Below are 18,955 nucleotides of genomic sequence, written 5' to 3'. Positions count from 1 at the left end.
GTAATCTCAACACTTTGGGAGGCCAAGGCGGGCAGATCACTTGAGTTCAGGAGTTCAAGACCAGCCTGACCAATATTGTGAAACCCCATCTCTACTAAAAATACAAAAAAATTAGCTGGGCGTGGTGGCGCATGCCTGTAGTCCCAGCTACTCAGGAGGCTGAGGCGAGAGAATTGCTTGAACCCGGGAGGCAGAGGTTGCAGTGAGTCAAGATGATGCTACTGCACTACAGCCTGGGTGGCAGAGCGGAACTCCGTCTCAAAATAAATAAATAAAAAAGTGTGGGAAACTCTGCAAATGAGACAGTTCTTTGGGGAAATAAGTTGCCTCAGAGACAGAGGCAAAGTCTTGACCATGATGGACAACACCCTGTCATTTGAACTCTGTGGTTCCTTTTGAAGAGACTGCTTGCTTTCTTGGTCTCGCCCTCTGTGTTGAATTCCATATGGTGCTCAGTTCTTAGTCCATATGAGTCAGAGGTGAAGCCTCCATAGTGCTTAGTCCTAACATTTAGACTTATTTATGTCCCACCCCATTTCCTGTGCGTGGAGACCTGCCATTGGCTGCTGCTCCTTGGCATCTGCTGCCCCGAACCTCATGGAAGAGACTCCAGCCGTCTCTGCCTGTCGAGTTCCCTCAGCTGTTTCTTCCATTCTGCTTTTGCCGTTCTTCATGGGGGTGTGTGATAAGCGAGTGGGTTCTATCTTCTGAGATTGTTCTCAGCATAACTGTAAAGACACCTAACAAAATCATTCTCTCATTGATTCTTAGTCTTACATGGGGTGCATATTCTGTTTTTCCAGGCTTTAGCACAGAAGTACATGTACTACATGTCCTCACTTATATTTGGAATCTAAACCAATAAAACTAATAGCAGCAAAGAGTAGAGTGTGGGTTACCACAGGTTGAGGACTGGAGGGAATAGGGAGATGTCGGTCACTGGGTGAAAACATTAGGAGTAAATGATAGGTTTTTGAGATGACTTGTATGGTAATAAGCTTGTTTCCATCAGTCCACATTGTATACCTATAACAGAATATCAGTTTGTTTCCTGTAAATGTATATAACTATAATTTGTCAATATAGAATTTTTTATAAAAAATCATATTCCAGTTCTTGTTATCTGTGCTGGTTCTGAAATAAAAATCTTTCTTTTTCTTAAGAGAAAATTGTTTATTATTCCACAGACAATAGTTTTTTTTTTGTTTTTTTTTTTTTGAGACAAAGTTTCACTCTTGTTGCCCAGGCTAGAGTGCAATGGTGGGATCTCAGCTCACCACAACCTCTGCCTCCTGGGTTCAAGAGATTCTCCTGCCTCAGCCTCCCAAGTAGCTGGGATTACAGGCATGTGCCACCAGGCCTGGTTAATTTTGTATTTTTAGTAGAGACGGGGTTTCTCCATGTTGGTCAGGCTGGTCTCGAACTCCCGACCTCAGGTGATCCACCTGCTGCAGCCTCGCAAAATGCTGGGATTACAGGCGTGAGCTACCGCGCCTGGCCAATAATTTTTTTTTTTTAAGTTTCCACACATGGCCTTAAACAAGAACATTTTATATATGCAGTTATTCCTCTCAATTCATTTTATCATGGGCTGCTAGAATATCTTATTAGTTGATTTTAATAAAATTAACACATTATGGTTTTCAGCATGTATTATGAAATGTAACTGCCAGTCTAGGCGCGGAGGCTCATGCCTATAATCCCAGCACTTTGGGAGGCCGAGGCAGGCAGATAGTGAGGTCAGGAGTTCAAGACCAGCCTGACCAACGTGGTAAAATCCCGTCTCTACTAAAAATACAAAAATTATCCAGGTGTAATGGCGCACGCCTGCAGTCCCAGCTATTCGGGAGGCTGAGGCAGGAGAGTCGCTTGAACCCTGGAGGCAGGGGTTGCAGTGAGCCAAGATTGTGCCACTACACTCCAGCCTGGGGAACAGAGCAAGACTTTGTCTAAAAAAAAAAAAAAAACAAAGAAATATAACTGTCATGTACCACTTACTAATGTTGCCAAATGCCTGCTCTGTGTGGATATAGTTATATAATAGGTATTTCAAGACATTTTTTTCTGACATAGTTTTATTGGATAGTCATTTTCCTAGTGCTGTTATGGTTTTGCAGTTCAGAATTCCTGCTTCTTAATTATGTTACCTGTGAGCCCTTTCCATTATAACATATCATGTTGTACTTTAGCATGTATTTGTACATAATGAATATGCTTTAAATGTGTATAACTTATTTTTCTTCAACTGAGCTAGCCATATGTTTTTGGCCAATTGGTTTGTGCTGTGAGGTCATGGTGGAGAAATAATCCTTTGATGGCTAACATAGGATTGCATCATGTGAGTGTTTTGGTCATAGGTAGTTTGAAGCTAGGCTGCCCCAATTTATTTTTTTATTTTTTAAGACACCTCAGTGGCTCTAAGGCTGTAGTGCAGTGGTACAATCATAGCTCACTGTAACCTTGAACTCTTGGGCTAAGACAATCCTCATGCCTCAGCCTTTTGTTTGTTTTTTTTTTGATGAGACGGAGTTTTGGTCTTATTGCCCAGGCTGGAGTGCAGTGGTGCAATCTCGGCTCACCGCAACCTCCACCTCCTGAGTTCAAGCAATTCTCCTCCTGAGCTTCCCAAGTTGCTGAGATTACAGGTGTCCGCTACTATGCTCAGCCAATTGTTTATATTTTTAGCAGAGGCAGAGTTTCGCCATGTTGACCAGGCTGGTCTTGAACTCCTGACCTAAGGTGATCCACCTGCCTTGGCCTCCCAAAGTGTTGGGATTACAGGCATGAGCCACTGCGCCCGGCAGCCTCGGCCTCGAGTATCCAGAACTTCAGGCACATACCAGCATGCCATACTGATTTTTTTTTTTTTTTTTTTTGACGGAGTCTCACTTTGTCACCCCTGTTGGAGTGCAGTGGCACAATCTCAGCCCACTGCAACCTCCACCTCCCAGGTTCAAGCGATTCTGCCTCAGCCTCCTGAGAAGCTGAGACTACAGGTGCATGCCACCACGCCTGACTGATTCTTGTATTTTTAGTAGAGATGGGGTTTCACCATGTTTGCCAAGCTGGTCTCAATCTCCTGATCTCATGATCCACCCGCCTCAGCCTCCCAAAGTGCTGGGATTACAGGCATGAGTCACCGCGCCTGGCCTAATTTTTAAATTATTTTGTTTTTGTAGAGATGGGGTCTCGCTATGTTGCCCAGGCTGGTCTCAAACTCGTGGCCTCCTATGATCCTCCCGCCTTAGGCTCCGAAAGCATTGGGATTACGGGCATGAGCCACAACACCCAGCCCTTCCCAAATATTTGAATTACATGTAACTGCATTTTCTTTGTTAAAAAATACTACTTTTGGCTGGGGGTGGTGACTCATGCCTGTAATTCCATCACTTTGGGAGTCCGAGGCAGGTGGCTCACGAGGTCAGGAGATCGAGACCATTCTGACTAACATGGTGAAACCCTGTCTCTACTAAAAGTACAGCAACAAAATTAGCCGGGCATGGTGGTGGGCGCCTGTAGTCCCAGCTACTCAGGAGGCTGAGGCAGGAGAATGGCGTGAACCCAGGAGGCGGAGCTTGCAGTGAGCCAAGATCGCACCACTGCACTCCAGCCTGGGCGACAGAGCGAGACTCTGTCTCAAAAAAAAAAACAAAACTACATTTTTGTTCCTAAAAATTGAAACTCACGGTTCTGAAGTTCCAAAGTCTGTTCAATATAAGTATTACTTTTGGTGGAATATGTTTTTAATGTAAAATACTTATTTACTGTAATTAATTGGAAATGTGTGGTTCTTTATGTCTTATAGATATCCCTCCTAAATGTACAACCAAGGATTTGCTACCAAAAGAGAAGAGCAGTACAGAAGCAGTATTCCACACAGTGATGTTGGAAAGACACGAAAGCCCTGACATTGAAGACTTTTCCTTCAAGGAACTTCAGAAGAATATGCATGACTTTGAGTGTCAATGGAGAGATGACACAGGAAATTACAAGGGAGTGCTTATGACCCAGAAAGAACGTAAAAGAGATCAGCGCGACAGAAGAGACGTAGAAAACAAGCTTATTAACAATCAGCTGGGAGTAAGCTTTCATTCGCATCTGCCTGAACTGCAGCTATTTCAAGGTGAAGGGAAAATGTATGAATGTAAGCAAGTTGAGAAGTCTACGAACAATGGTTCCTCAGTGTCACCACTTCAACAAATTCCTTCTAGTGTCCAAACCCACAGGTCTAAAAAATATCATGAACTTAACCATTTTTCATTACTCACACAAAGACGAAAAGCAAACAGTTGTGGAAAACCTTACAAATGTAATGAATGTGGCAAGGCGTTCACTCAGAATTCAAACCTTACGAGTCATAGGAGAATTCATAGTGGAGAGAAGCCTTACAAATGCAGTGAGTGTGGCAAAACCTTTACTGTTCGTTCAAATCTAACTATTCATCAGGTCATCCATACTGGAGAGAAACCTTACAAATGTCATGAGTGTGGCAAGGTCTTCAGGCACAATTCATACCTTGCAACTCATCGGCGAATTCATACTGGAGAGAAACCTTACAAGTGTAATGAGTGTGGAAAAGCCTTTAGAGGACATTCAAACCTAACTACCCATCAGTTAATTCATACTGGAGAAAAACCGTTCAAATGTAATGAATGTGGCAAGCTCTTCACTCAAAATTCACACCTTATTAGTCATTGGAGAATTCACACTGGAGAGAAACCTTACAAGTGCAATGAGTGCGGCAAAGCCTTTAGTGTTCGTTCAAGCCTAGCAATCCATCAGACAATCCACACTGGAGAAAAACCTTACAAATGTAATGAATGTGGCAAAGTCTTTAGGTACAATTCGTACCTCGGAAGGCATCGGAGGGTTCATACTGGTGAGAAACCTTACAAGTGTAATCAATGTGGCAAAGCCTTTAGTATGCATTCAAACCTAGCTACCCATCAGGTCATCCATACTGGAACAAAACCTTTCAAATGCAATGAATGCAGCAAGGTTTTCACTCAAAATTCACAACTTGCAAATCATCGAAGAATTCATACTGGCGAGAAACCTTACAAGTGTAATGAGTGTGGGAAAGCCTTCAGTGTTCGTTCAAGTCTGACTACCCATCAGGCAATCCACTCTGGAGAGAAGCCTTACAAATGTATTGAATGTGGCAAGAGCTTCACTCAAAAATCACACCTTAGAAGTCATCGGGGAATTCATTCCGGAGAGAAACCTTACAAGTGTAATGAATGTGGGAAAGTCTTCGCTCAAACGTCACAACTTGCAAGGCACTGGAGAGTTCATACTGGAGAAAAACCTTACAAGTGTAATGACTGTGGCAGAGCCTTTAGTGATCGTTCAAGCCTAACTTTTCATCAGGCAATACATACTGGAGAGAAACCTTACAAATGTCATGAATGCGGCAAGGTTTTTAGGCACAATTCATACCTTGCAACTCATCGGCGAATTCATACGGGAGAGAAACCTTACAAGTGTAATGAGTGTGGCAAAGCCTTTAGTATGCATTCAAACCTAACTACCCATAAGGTCATCCACACTGGAGAGAAGCCTTACAAATGTAATGAATGTGGCAAGGTCTTCACTCAAAATTCACACCTTGCAAATCATCAAAGGACTCACACCGGAGAGAAACCTTACCGATGCGATGAGTGTGGGAAAGCCTTCAGTGTTCGTTCAAGCCTAACCACCCATCAGGCAATCCATACTGGGAAAAAACCTTACAAATGTAACGAATGTGGCAAGGTCTTTACTCAAAATGCGCACCTGGCAAATCACCGAAGAATTCATACTGGAGAGAAACCTTACAGGTGTACAGAGTGTGGGAAAGCCTTTAGGGTAAGGTCAAGTCTAACTACCCATATGGCAATCCACACTGGAGAAAAACGTTACAAATGTAATGAGTGTGGCAAGGTCTTCAGGCAGAGTTCAAATCTTGCAAGTCATCACAGAATGCATACCGGAGAGAAACCTTACAAATGAGTGTGGTGAGGTCATTAGGTACAATTCACTCTTTTCACATCAGTTAATTCATTCTTGACAGAATCCTTACAAATGCAGTGACAGTGGCTAATCCCTCATGGGTTGAAGCATTAATAGATACGAGAGGCCGTAAGCAAGAGACATCATGTAAACATGTGGCAGAGGGTTTATCCAGGCCTCGCAGGTTACTCGGCATCAAAATTTATATCTTTGATGAAACCAAACAAATGTAATATGCATCCTTAGGCCATTACCCAGTGACTGACGGTAAGTGAGAATTCCTATGAGGAATAACAGTCTCTGGTTTCCCTGTTTGCCTTTGATATTATACACTGTAGAATACTCACCAGTCCAAATATGCTAAAAATTATATTTTTTAACTCATATATGAAAAGATTGCAGGATATTTGTAGGCAGTCAGTTACCTTCACCTTATGAAATGTTTTATTGAGTTATTTAAGGTTTTTTGGAAAGCCTACTGTTGAGTTTCAATGTGAACTTTGAAATCTGTTATTGTGCATCCTTACACACCTTCCATGGTGGTTTCTTGGAAAGATCATTGGGATGGAAGGATCATCGATTGCGTGAAGATCATTAATTAGGTGAAGGATTATTTCTATCCAATTTGTGAAGAAGGAGGACTTTGCTTTTAAAATCAAGTATTGTCGGAATTAGCATTTGGGAGTGGCAAAAAACAATGTAAAACCATGATGTCACTCACCATTCTGATAATGTTCAGGGTGCCTTTCTCCTACCAGGAGAGTACTGTGGCTTAGAAGAAAGAAATGGTCTATCAACTGAACATGAAATGGAGCAGGCCAAGACCCTAGGACATTGGGATTTTTGTGGGAGGAGAGTAATAGGTAATTAGACACTGATTGTGTGGTAGAAATACTGCAGGGGAAAAGGTCGCCCCCTTATCCATTAAAGAGCAATACCTGTTGTTTAGCAAAGAGTGATGAAAAATTGATCTTGTTTTTGAAATTGAAGAGAGAAGCCAGGCGCAGTGGCTCACACTTGTAATCCCAGCACTTTGGGAGGCTGAGGCAGGTGGATCACCTGAGGTCGGGAGTTTGAGACCAGCCTGACCAACATGGAGAAACCCCATCTCTACTAAAAATACAAAATTAGCTGGGCATGTTGGTAGATGCCTGTAATCCCAGCTACTTGGGAGGCTGAGGCAGGAGAATCGCTTGAACCCGGGAGGCAGAGGTTGTGGTGAGCCAAGATCATGCCATTGCACTCCAGCCTGGGCAACAAGAACAAAACTCCATCTAAAAGAGAAAGAAAGTGAAGAGAGAGTAGTCAGAGTGAAGAGTTTAATCAACAGAAGTAGAGTAACATATTCTTTAGTAGAACTCACATTATCTGCTTAAAGCACACTTTGCTAATGTTTTATTCAGAATGTATCATAGATATAACGTTTTAACTAATAGAATGGTTTTTCTCTATGAATGAATCACATTCTTTCTGCCAACATAGTTTTATCCTGTCTCAGTAGGATACTTCATAACATAATAACAATGCACCACTAGGCTCTTAAAGGATCAAGAACAATTTTTTTCATGGTGAAATCAAATAACACAGTTTTGGAAACCTATAACCACATTTTGCGCTTGAATTATGTGCCCCACACTGTGGCTTAGGATACTTTTGGGGGTATAATGAAAATCTTACCGAAAGTTAATTTCACATTCTTACACCCCAAAATCTGCATTGCCATTGATGCATATGCACCATATTATTATATTTCCACATCAGTTTCTTGTATGCCAAGTAAGACCTATGCTATGCATCTTGTTTTCCATGAAGTGAAAATACATAGTAAGAATATGGGAAATAAAAGTTTGGCCAGGCACGGTGGCTCACACCTGTAATCCTAGCACTTTGGGAGGCCAAGGCAAGCAGATCACCCGAGGTCAGGAGAAACCAGCCTGGCCAGCATGGTGAAACCCCTTCTCTACTAAAAATACAAAATTAGCTGGGCTTAGTGGTGCATGCCTGTAGTCCCAGCTATTTGGGAGGCTGAGGCAGGAGAATTGCTTGAACCTGGGAGGTGGAGGTTGCAGTGAGCTGAGATCATGCCATTACACTCCAGCGTGGGCACCAAGAGCGAATCTCGGTCTCAAAAAAAAATTTTTTTTTTTTTAAATTTGGCCGGGCATGGTGGCTCACGCCTGTAATGCCAGCAGTTTGGGAGGCTGAGGCGGGTAGATTACTTCAGGTCAGGAGTTCGAGACCAAACTGGCCAACATGGTGAAACCCCATCTCTACTAAAAATACAAAAACATTAGCCAGATGTGGTGGCGCACGCCTGTAAATCCCAGCTACTTGGCGGGCTGAGGCAGGAGAATGGCTTGAACCCAGGAGGCAGGGGCTGCAGTGAGCTGAGATTGCGCCACCACACTCCAGCCTGGGCAACAAGAGCAAAACTCTGTCTCAAAAAAAAAAGTGGAGAATAAAGATAAAACCTCCTTCATGATGTTCTTGGAATATTGATATAATTTGAAAAGATTAATGTTCGTGAGTTTCCTCTTAAGAGTAAATATAGAAAATGAGAGTTTTATTTTGTTCTGGTAGATAAACTAGGAACATGTATGTTTGCTTATCACACACAGGCATGACTCTCCCATAACCTGTTGAGTATGTTTACTTAATATTCAACATACTGCTATTCAGCATAAATTCCTGCGGCAGCTTTCCTCCTCTGAACTACCTGTGTTGCTTCTGGTAGAGACCATGCTTCCCACCCTGCCAGATGGCTAGCCTGCAGGCTGCGACCCTTTGTAAGAAACAAAGGTCTCCTTACTAAAATTAGACATTTTTTGACCTTTTTGGTCAATGCTGTTAAGGGTTTCTTGGTGGACACTCTGCGGCATCCTGAAGCAATGTGGCACATCATTGTGAGAGCGCTGAGTATACTGTTTGCTCAGGTCTCTCTTCTTCCTATAAAACCATCATTTCTGTTCCCATGGTAACACAGTCCATTAATCTGTGCATGGATTGATTCATTCATGACAGCAGAACTCTCATGATCCAGTGACCTCTTAAAGGCTCCACCTCTCAATATGGCCACACCGGGGACCAAGTTTCCAAATGAGTTTTGTTCGGGATATTCAAACCAGAGGAGTATTGTATTTTATTTTCAATTTCCATGTATTAATTGCTAGTATATAGAAATAAAGTAGTTTTTGTATGTTAATTTCGTAGTCTATTTCCTTAAAATCTCGTTCTCCAGATTTTTTAGATTTCTTAGGGTTTTCTACATAAACTATTAATTTCCCATTGCTGCTGTAACAATTACCACAAAGTGAGTGGCTTAAAACAACCCAAATTTAGGCTGGGCATGGTGGCTCACACCTGTAATCCCAGCACTTTGGGAGGCCGAGGCAGGTGGATCATGAGGTCAGGAGTTTGAGACCAGCCAGGCCAAGATGGTGAAACCCCATCTCTGCTAAAACTACAAAAATTAGCCGGACGCGGTGGCACATGCCTGTAATCCCAACTACTCGGGAGGCTGAGGCAGGAGAATTGCCTGAGGTGGAGGTCGCAGTGAGCCGGGATCGTGCCACCGCACTCTAGTCTGGGCGACAGAGCAAGACTCTGTCTCAAAAACAAAACCAAAAAACCCCACAAATTTATGCTGTTAATGTGTGGTGGTCAGAAGTCAAAACAGGTTTACAGAACTATGATCCTTCTTGAATCTCTAGGGAAGAGTTTATTTCTTTACCCCTGCTAGGTTCCAGAGGCCACTTAGATCCTTTACCTCATGGTCTACATCCCTCCGTTTTCACAGTCAGAAGGTAGTGTCATAAAATCTCCTTGTGTCTTTGCTATGCAAGCATTGCCAATTCTCTGTGATTCTAAGTCCACCTGTATTTTTCCTATATGGACTCTTGTGATGATGTTGCTTTAACCAGATAATCCTGGATATTCTGCCATCTCAAGGCCCTCAGCCAGATGACATCTGCAAACTCTGCTTTGAGAAACCATGTAATATAGCGTATAGGGCTATTGATACGGAAATCCTTTGTATGTGTATCTTTGGGGGTGGGGGTCATTAGCTTACCACAGCCATCACATCATGTACACTATTATGCTTTCCTTTTTGGTCTCTTATTTTTCTTATTTCATTTATTATTCTTTTCTAGATGGGGTCTGGCTTTGTTACCCAGGCTGGAGTGCGGTGGTGCAGTCAGAGCTTACTGCACTCTTGAACACTTGGGCTTAAGGGATCCTCCTGCCTCAGCCTTCCAAAGTGGTTAAATTACAGGCATGAGCCATCTCGACCAGCCACCAGCCAATTTTCAGGGTTTTTTTTGTAGAGATGGGGTCTCCCCATCTTGCCCAGGCTGGTCTCAAATTCCTGGACTCAATCAGTCCTCCTGCCTCAGCCTCCGAAAGTTCTGGGATTACAGACGTGAGCCACTACCCTCAGCCAAGAATTGCCAACACTACGTGGAATAAAAGTGGTAACAGTGTACATCTTTGCCTTGTCCCCAACCTTGGGAAAGGAATCTCACTTTTTGACCATGATGTATGATGTTTGCTCTAAGGTTTTGTAGGTACCCTATTGAGGAAGTTTTCCAACATACTGTTTTCCATAGTGGGTGTGCCATTGTACATTCTCACCACCAAGCATAGGAGGATTACAAACTCTCTTGCCTGTGATGTAGGTTCACTTCGCACTGTTACCAAATGTCTGACTCCAGTGAGACAGAACCCATGCACACAAGTTCAATAAAGTGAGTTTACTACTGACAGGCAACAAGGGGCAGTAGAAGCCTAGGATTGATTCATTGCAAGCTGGTCCCCCAAGGCTCAGGAAAACTGCTTGGGGAAGATGGAGTCTTATCTACTGGTGTCCCACCGGCACTGATGCTGACGGACCTCAGAGAGCACCCATCCTAGGTTTTATGGCACATGGCCTCGTGATGAGCCACCCTAAAGCACTGAAGGATATCCTGTTTTTTGAAAGAGGGGCAGGGGACTCTGGAATGGAGCCCAGGCTGCTTGGGCCAGTTTCTTCATTTCAGGGTATTACCTTCCCAATACATTCTGAAGTTGTTCTTGAGAACTACAAGCAAGGAAGGAGAGAAAAATAATTTAAGGTTGTTCCTTTAATGTATACATCCCACGGTACCTTACTTCTACAAAACCAAAAGACAGCTCAGGAAGCCTTATCAAATTTGCTGTCTCCACATCTCCTGTTGGAACTTTCAAGTGCCAATTAACAATATCAAGTTAATTAAGAAGAAAATGGATGGGGGAAAATAATGGAGATTCAAAGGACTTCTCTCATGAAGGTGGACATTTTTAAATGGTCATTAAGAAAAAAGGTGAATAAAGCAAGCATTCATGAGCTGGGTATGGTGACTCACACCTGTAATCCCAGCACTTTGGGAGGCCGAGGCGGGTGGACCCCTTAGGGTCAGGAGTTCGAGACCAGCTTGGCCTACACGGTGAAACCCCGTCTTTACTAAAAATACAAAACAATTAGCTGGGTGTGGTGGTGCACGCCTATAATCACAGCTACTCTGGAGCCTGAGGCAGGAGAATGGCTTGAACGTGGAAGGGGGAGGTTGCAGTGAGCTCAGATTGTGCCACTAAACTCCTCCAGCCTGGGCGACAGAGCGAGACTCCGTCTCATGGCTGTCCTCCCAGCAGAGTGGAAATCTTTAGATGGTAGTTAAGAAATGGGATGACCAGCCTGGGCAGTATGGCGAAACCGAGTCTTTACAAAAAATACAAAAATTAGTCAGGTGTGGTGGTGCACGTTTATGGTCCCAGCTAACTCGGGAGGCCAGGATGGCAGGATCACTTGAGCCCAGGAGGTCAAGGCTGCAGTGAGCAGTGATTGAACCACTGCAATCCAGCCTGGGTGAAAGCGAGACCCTGTCTCAAAAAAAATGGGATGAGTGAAATGGAAATGGAAATTGATGGAGTTGAAACAAAGGTCTTAATACAACAGTTTCAAAGATTGGGTGGACCAAAGGAGCCCCTATTGTCCTGCAGCATTAAAGGGTTCCACACAAGTCTGCATGGCTCATGAGTCATGAAAACATGATGAGATATGGTGGTGGATGTGGCCTGCAGGGGCCATTACCAATGCATGCAGTTTGGCTAATTAGGCAAAATGTCTGTGTCTAGTCGTAGTCAAGAATGGCCTTCCACTGGCTGAATGGCCATTCACTGGGTCAAAGAATGGCCATCCATTGGGCTGAAGCCCAGTAGACCCTGTGTGTTTATTGTTTTGCAGAGACATCAGTAAACCATGCCATATACTTGGTGGGCATATATGTGAACCTTGGGTCCCAGGTAGCCACAAGAGGAGACAAAGGATCCCTTAAGGATTGTTTGACCCCTTATTGTAAGCTACCCATTTGTTCATGGAGTACACTGGTCCCTTGAGGTTCTGCTGTGCCTTGTCTTGAATATGCCGTTCCATTTTATAGTTGAGCACTACTGAGCCTGTCCAATTTTATTGGTAAGGTTTGTGAGCACCCGAGTGAGAATGGGCAGTTCATGTTACAGGGTAACACAGAGCTCTGGCTGTAAGATGCACTGTTCCCACCAGTGTCCAACAGCAAGCGAGCAGTTACCATCGAAGAGGTATATATGTGGTGGGTATCTCAGGTAACTTACAAGTCCAAAACCCAAGGAGGTTGGTTCAGGCACTGTGTTTTCAGGCTTTAAGTAGCCAGGGGTGTGGCCCAGCAAAAACAGGGAAGGGGGTGATGGAGTGTCTCCTACGTAGCTTGCTCCCAGGAGGTAGGGAGCTGCAGTGGCTCGGTTGGGAAATGGTGGACAGGTGTGAGCCACTGCACCTGGTCTACGTGAGCTATTTTTTCTTCCTCTTTCTTTCTTTTTTTGTTGTTTTTTGTTTTTTGATTTTTTTTGGTAGCGATGGGGTTTCATCATGTTGCCCAGGCTGGTCTTGAACTCCTGAGCTCAAGCAATCCATCTGCCTTGGCCTCCCAAATTGCCGGGATTACAAGCATGAGCCACCATACCCAGCCATACACAAGCTTTTTCTATGGAACAGTGCAGGGCCGGGTGCGGTGGCTCATGCCTGTAATCCCAGTAATTTGGGAGGCCAAGGCAAGTGGATCATTTGAGGCCAGGAGTTCAAGACCAACCTGACCAACATGATGAAACCCCGCCTCTACTAAATTAAAAAAAAAAAAAAATTAGCTGGGTGTTGTGGCACATGCCTATAATCCCAGCTACTTGGGACGCTGAGGCAGGAGAACCACTTGAACCAGAGAGGTGGAGATTGCAGTGAGCCGAGATTGCACCACTGCACTCCAGCCTGGGCAACAGAGTGAAACTTTTTCTCAAAGAATAATAACAAAAATAAATAAATAAATAAATAAATAAAGGAATAGTGCAGCCATGTGAACTCTAGGTAGCTTAGGAGAATATTAACAGAAGATGAAACATGGCTTTACCATTACAACGCTGAAAAAAACACAAAGCATGCCTGTCATCCCGTCTCCACTAAAAACACAAAAATTAGCTGGGCGTGATGGCACGCACCTGTAATCCCAGCTACTCCGGAGGCTGAGGCAGGAGAATCGCTTGAACTTGGGAGGCAGAGGTTGCAGTGAACCCAAATCGCGCCATTGCATTCCAGGAGCCTGGGGGACAGAGCGAGACTTCATCTCAAAAAAAAAAAAAAAAAAGGAAGTTTATCTCAGTTATTTGAGGTTTTGTCAAGTGTGGAACCGAATAACAAGTATAAGGAAGAACAATGCAATTTATATGTATTTTTAAAAAGTTATTGCGTGTTTTAAAGCAGCAGTTGGTGATCCAGCTTACTGCGGGTTTTAGCCTTCCACGGTCCATAGCTCACGGTCCAGGTGTTGTCCTGTAAAATTCTCTGGAAGCACAGACTTGGGTCTTCCACTGGGACAGGTGTGGAATAGAAATGGAAAGGAGGATCCTTTGGGCAATAGCATTACGTATCACATTCATTCCGGGCGGAGTTTTGCATTTCACAGTCTAGTCTGCATCCCCTTCACGGATAATTTCAGGGCTTTTAAAGTAAGTTACTCGAATTAATTTGAATTGCAGGAACTTTCCTGGATCCAATCACTCACTGCTCCTCCTGGACTCCCCCACCGAATTCCCAGTTCCCAGATCGCTGAGCTGCAGGAGACTCCCTAGCAGGATCGGGCCCAACCCGCCGGCAAAAACAATTTTGAGATAAACAGTTTTCGTCTTGGTAGGAAGAAAACATTTTGCTTTCCAACATAAGGGGGCCGCACAACTCCATGCTTTTTACCTTAAAACTGCACGGGCCCCGCCCCCGCTGTCCCTCCGCAGACCCTGCCTCTCCCCGGGCTCCGCCCCAGGCTACCTGGGCTCTGCGCGCACGCGCAGTTTCCTGGAGTCCCGGAAGCGGCTGGTGGTGTGTGAAGGTGACGCCGCCGAGCAAGAGTGTGCCTGAGTGTAGATTGAGCCTTCGATTCGCCGTCCCCCTTTTCCACACCCGCTCTGCTGACCTTAAAATCCCTGCATCGCGCCCTCCACCCCAGGTAAATACAGACCTCGCCATGTGGGTAAAACTCGCTCTGAGACCAGTCCCTGTCCCCTGCCTTTCGCGTCTTTTTCCCGCATAAAACCCTTTCCTGAGCCCTCCTCCCGCCCCGCGCTTTTTAAAGTCCTCACCCGCGAGGTGGATTCCCGTCCTGAGCGCCTCCCAGCCTCTCCGTCGTCTGCCTTGGAGCGCAGCGCCGCAGCCCCAGTCCCGGGGACGCCGCGTCCTCCGCCTGATCCTGGGATCCTGCAGACCCCACCCCGTCCTAAGGCGTCGCCCCCTACATCTCCCCTCCTCGTGCCCTGCTGCTCCCCAGGTCTCCCCTTCGCAGTCACCGCTTACCCTGCGCCCGCGTTGGGGAGGTGCCCGGGGCCTGTCCTGTGACACCCGGTGTTCTTGCCTGCCCAGCTCCACCGTCTGGAAAATGTGCTCCTCCGGGATGCAGGCGTCTTACTCCAAACCCTCCTGTGAATGTGTGGTCCAAAAGGATCAGGAGACAGAGAGAGCGGCTGAGAGAGAAGTAGAAAAACTGAGACAGAGGAAAGAATGAAGGAAACCCATCAACACATGGCAAAGTATAGGACGGGTCGGAATTTGCAAAGAGACGGGAAGAGTGAAAGAAGGAGCCGGGCGCGGTGGCTCACGCCTGTAATCCCAGCACTTTGAGAGGCCGAGGCGGGTGGATCAGTTGAGGTCAGGAGTTCGAGACCAGCCTGCCCAACATGGTGAAACCCCGTCTCTACTAAAAATTAGCCGGGTGTGGTGCTGCACACCTGTAATCTCAGCTACTCGGAGGGTGAGGCAGGCAAATCGCTTGATCCCGAGAGACGGAGGTTGCAGTCATCCGAGATCGCACCACTGCACTGCAGCCTGGGCTACAGAACAAGACTCAATCTCAAAAAAATTTTTAATTAAAAAAATAAAAATATATTTCTCTTAGTTTTCTTCTTGCCTCCCTGATCACTTTACACTTTTATCTTCTGGTATGTCTTGAGCTCTGTTTTCTGAATACGCAGTGACCCTCAGCTTACCCCCTTGGACTTCTGATCTCTGCCCACACCCACTGCCCTTATCATCTCATCTCATCTCATGTCTTTAAACCCACCTACACGGCTCCATGTTCCCTGCAGACCTCTCCCCTGAACACTGGGATCCTGTGTCCAATTGTCTCTTCAACTCTCCTCTGGGAGTCCAGCAGGCATCTCCACCTTCATGTGTCCAAAAGTGACTTCCTGAACTCCCCAAATGCATTCCTCTGCAGTCCTGCACATCTCAGATGAGGGCAACCCTGAATTTCCTGGGACTTAGCTGAACATGTCAATATGTATTAAAATTATAAAAAGTGACATCATTAGTATGTTAATTTATAAGAGAAAGAAAAAATTACATGTTTACTTAAAACAGGTAAGGAAATAAGTCATTTCTAGATTCTTTTGAGGTACGGGAGAGAAATGTTTAGAGACCTCATCTCTACCTGATGTGTGCCCCCAGGACCTCTCTGACCTCATGCCCTCTCTGACCTCATGCCCTGCCTCTGTTCCCTGCTCCTTCTGCAGCCACACAGGCCTCTTTCCTGTTCCCGGGGCCGAGGTTGCTCCTGCCTTAGGGCCTCGATGTGGGCTGTCCCTCTGCCTAGGACTCTGTGGCCCCTCAGCTGCAGGTGCAAACACCCGTCTTTTTTCTGATACCACCTTCCTTTTTTTTTTTTTTTTTTTTTTGAGATGGAGTCTTACTCTGTCGCCCAGGCTGGAGTGCAGTGGCGCCATCCCCACTCACTGCAAGCTCCGCCTCCCAGGTTCACACCATTTTCCTGCTTCAGCATCCCGAGTAGCTGGGACTACAAGTGCCCGCCATTATGCCTGGCTAATTTTTTGTATTTTTAGTAGAAATGGGGTTTTGCTGTGTTAGCCAGGATGGTCTCGATCTCTTGACCTCGTGATTCACCTGCCTCGGCCTCCCGAAGTGCTGGGATTACAGGCGTGAGCCACCGAGCCTGGTCTTTTTTTTTTTTTTTTTTTTTTTGTGAGACAGATTCTTGCTCTGTCACCCGGGCTGGAGTGCAATGGCACGATCTCAGCTCACTTCAGCCTCCACCTCCCGGGTTCAAGCAATTCTCCTGCCTCAGCCTCCAGAGTAGCTGAGATTACAGGCGCCTGCCACCATGCCCAGCTAATTTTTGGTGTTTTTAGTAGAGATGGGGTTTCACTATGTTGGCCCGTCTGTTCTCAAACTCCTGACCTTGTGATCTGCAAAGTGCTGGGATTACAAGCCTGAGCCTCTGTGCCCAGCATGGTGTCACCTTTTTAATGGGAACTTCTGTGGACTCCCCCACCCCCAATTTAACACTCCAGCCACCCTCAACCCTCACCTCTGGTCCATGTTGGCTACTGTGGATGTTACTGTCTGCCCCTTTGCTGTCTACTGTTTCGATCCTGATGACAATAAGGCCCGAAGTGGGGGCAGAGCCAGAAGGTGGGGGCTGTATTGGGCTTCCCTCTCTGGGCAGAACCCAACCCTGGCTTCACATTGCAGTGCTGGGGCATTTTGCGGGTACACCTCTGGTGCCCCCTTACCGGCAGTTTTCATTCAAATACATTGGGACCTGTCCTTAATCATATTTAAAGGTGATTCCATGTGTGTTCAGCATTGAGCATCCAGGCTCCGCCCTTTGTTTCTGAGGGTTGGAATCAGCCTGTGATTCACAGATGGGTGAGGGAGGCTGTGCTCTGCATGAGGTTTGCTCAGGGCTGGGTCTGTGCCCTGAAGAGAAGCTCAGTCCAGCCCAGCTCCCCACTGCTGCAGTGTGTGTGGGGGCCTCTCTGGGAGGGGAGCGGGATCTGAAGAAATGGGCCCAAAACTCTCCTGTTGGTCTTCCTGTAGGAGCTTGTTGTCCCTGTGTCCCATCTGGTGCAATGACTCGCAGAGAACTGGCTTTCCACAGCGAGGGCTTCCCTGAATAGGTGTTCGAGGCACGAAAATGAGGGTGTTGATTCCAGTCATTAACCAGCATATTTTAGACATTCAGGCTTGACTTCTAAAGGCTTTTTCATATTACCCAAGGAAGATGCCTAGAAGAGGAAGAAGAGAAAGAAGAAACAGGGATGGTTCTTACTCAGGTAAAGTAATAGTGTCGGTTGATTTTTATTTCTCTTGTTTCTGACATTGTTACAGGTGGTGAATCTGTGTCCATACAGGTCTGCACCAACCTCAGTTTTTGCCTCCTCAGAAGAAAAAATTCAACTGAGGGGCATAGGGCACTAGGAGAGACTGAGGCAAGTTTTAGAGCAGGAGTGAAAGCAAAAGTTTATTAGAAAGTTTTAGAGCAGGGCTGGGCGGGGTGGCTCACGCCTATAATCCTAGCACTTTGGGAGGCCAAGGCGGCAGATCATGTGAGGTCTCCAGTTCGAGACCAGCCTGACCTGAGGCGGCAGATCACTTGAGGTCTCGAGTTCGAGATCAGCCTGACCTGAGGCTGAGGCGGGAGAATTGCTTGAACACGGGAGGTGGAGGTTGCGGTGAGCCGAGATGGTGCAATTTCACTCCAGCCTGGTCAATAAGAGCAAAACTCCGTCTCAAAAATTAATACATGAATGAATAAATAGTTTCAGAGCAGAAATGGCCAGGCGCAGTGGCTCACACCGGTAATCTCAATGTTTTGGCAGGCCGAGGTGGGTGCATGGCTTGAGTCCAGCAGTTCAAAACCAGCCTGGGCAACATGGCAAAACCCCACCTCTACAAAAAAGATAAAAATCAGCCAGTGTGGTGGTGCATGACTGTAGTCTCAGCGACTTGGGAGGCTGAGGCAGGAGATTCCTTTGAGCTCAGGATGTGGAGGTTGGCAGTGAGCCAAGATGATGCCATGGCACTCCAGCCTGGGTGACAGAGCAAGGCTCTGTCTCAAAACAAACAAACAAAAAGAACAAAGCTTGGAGCAGAAATGAAGGAAAGGACACTTGGAAGAGGGCCAAGCAGGCAACTTGAAGGGCAAGTGTGCAGTTTGACCTTTTGACTTGGGATTTTATACATTGCCATACTTCCGGGGTCTTGCTTCCCTGATTCTTACCTTGGGGCGGACCTGTCCGCATGCGCATGCTTGAGTCCACTCGCCCAACTCCTGAGCTCTCATGGGAAGCGGCAGATCACCAGTTTCAGGTGTTTTCTATCTATGAGGAGCCTGCCTTTCCCTGCTACCAGCTGTGACTATTATTTTAGATGTTTAACAACCACCTGACCATCACCTGATGGTTGCCTGAACATTCCTGATGTGTGTGTGTGGGGAAGGGGAGCCCTGCCCTGCCCTGTCCTGCTCATACCGGAGGAGTTACCTGCAATAACAACATGTCATTCTTTCGAGTTGCAAGTCTTTGAGTCTGAAGCTTCCTGCCTGACATGTTTGCTTACTTACCCATGCCGTCCCTCAGT

The 18,955-nt window shown here is 45.9% G+C and overlaps 1 protein-coding gene across 3 annotated transcripts in view; it reads left to right on the top strand.

Moving 5' to 3' along the window:
- Window positions 1–9,193, top strand: part of ZNF160 (zinc finger protein 160) — a 37,949-nt gene extending 28,756 nt beyond the window's left edge. For all 3 annotated transcript variants that reach the window (XM_050771273.1, XM_050771272.1, XM_050771271.1), the window contains one exon: window positions 3,806–9,193. In XM_050771273.1, coding sequence (XP_050627230.1) covers window positions 3,806–5,991 — 2,186 coding nt within the window. In that variant the 3' untranslated portion in view covers window positions 5,992–9,193. The remainder of the gene's footprint in view (window positions 1–3,805) is intronic.
- The last annotated feature ends 9,762 nt before the right edge of the window (window positions 9,194–18,955 follow it).

Source organism: Macaca thibetana, chromosome 19 (assembly GCF_024542745.1).
Source record: "Macaca thibetana thibetana isolate TM-01 chromosome 19, ASM2454274v1, whole genome shotgun sequence".
Lineage (NCBI taxonomy): Eukaryota > Metazoa > Chordata > Mammalia > Primates > Cercopithecidae > Macaca > Macaca thibetana.
The sequence above is the reverse complement of the archived record's forward strand: the minus strand, read 5'-3'. Positions and strand labels throughout refer to the sequence as shown.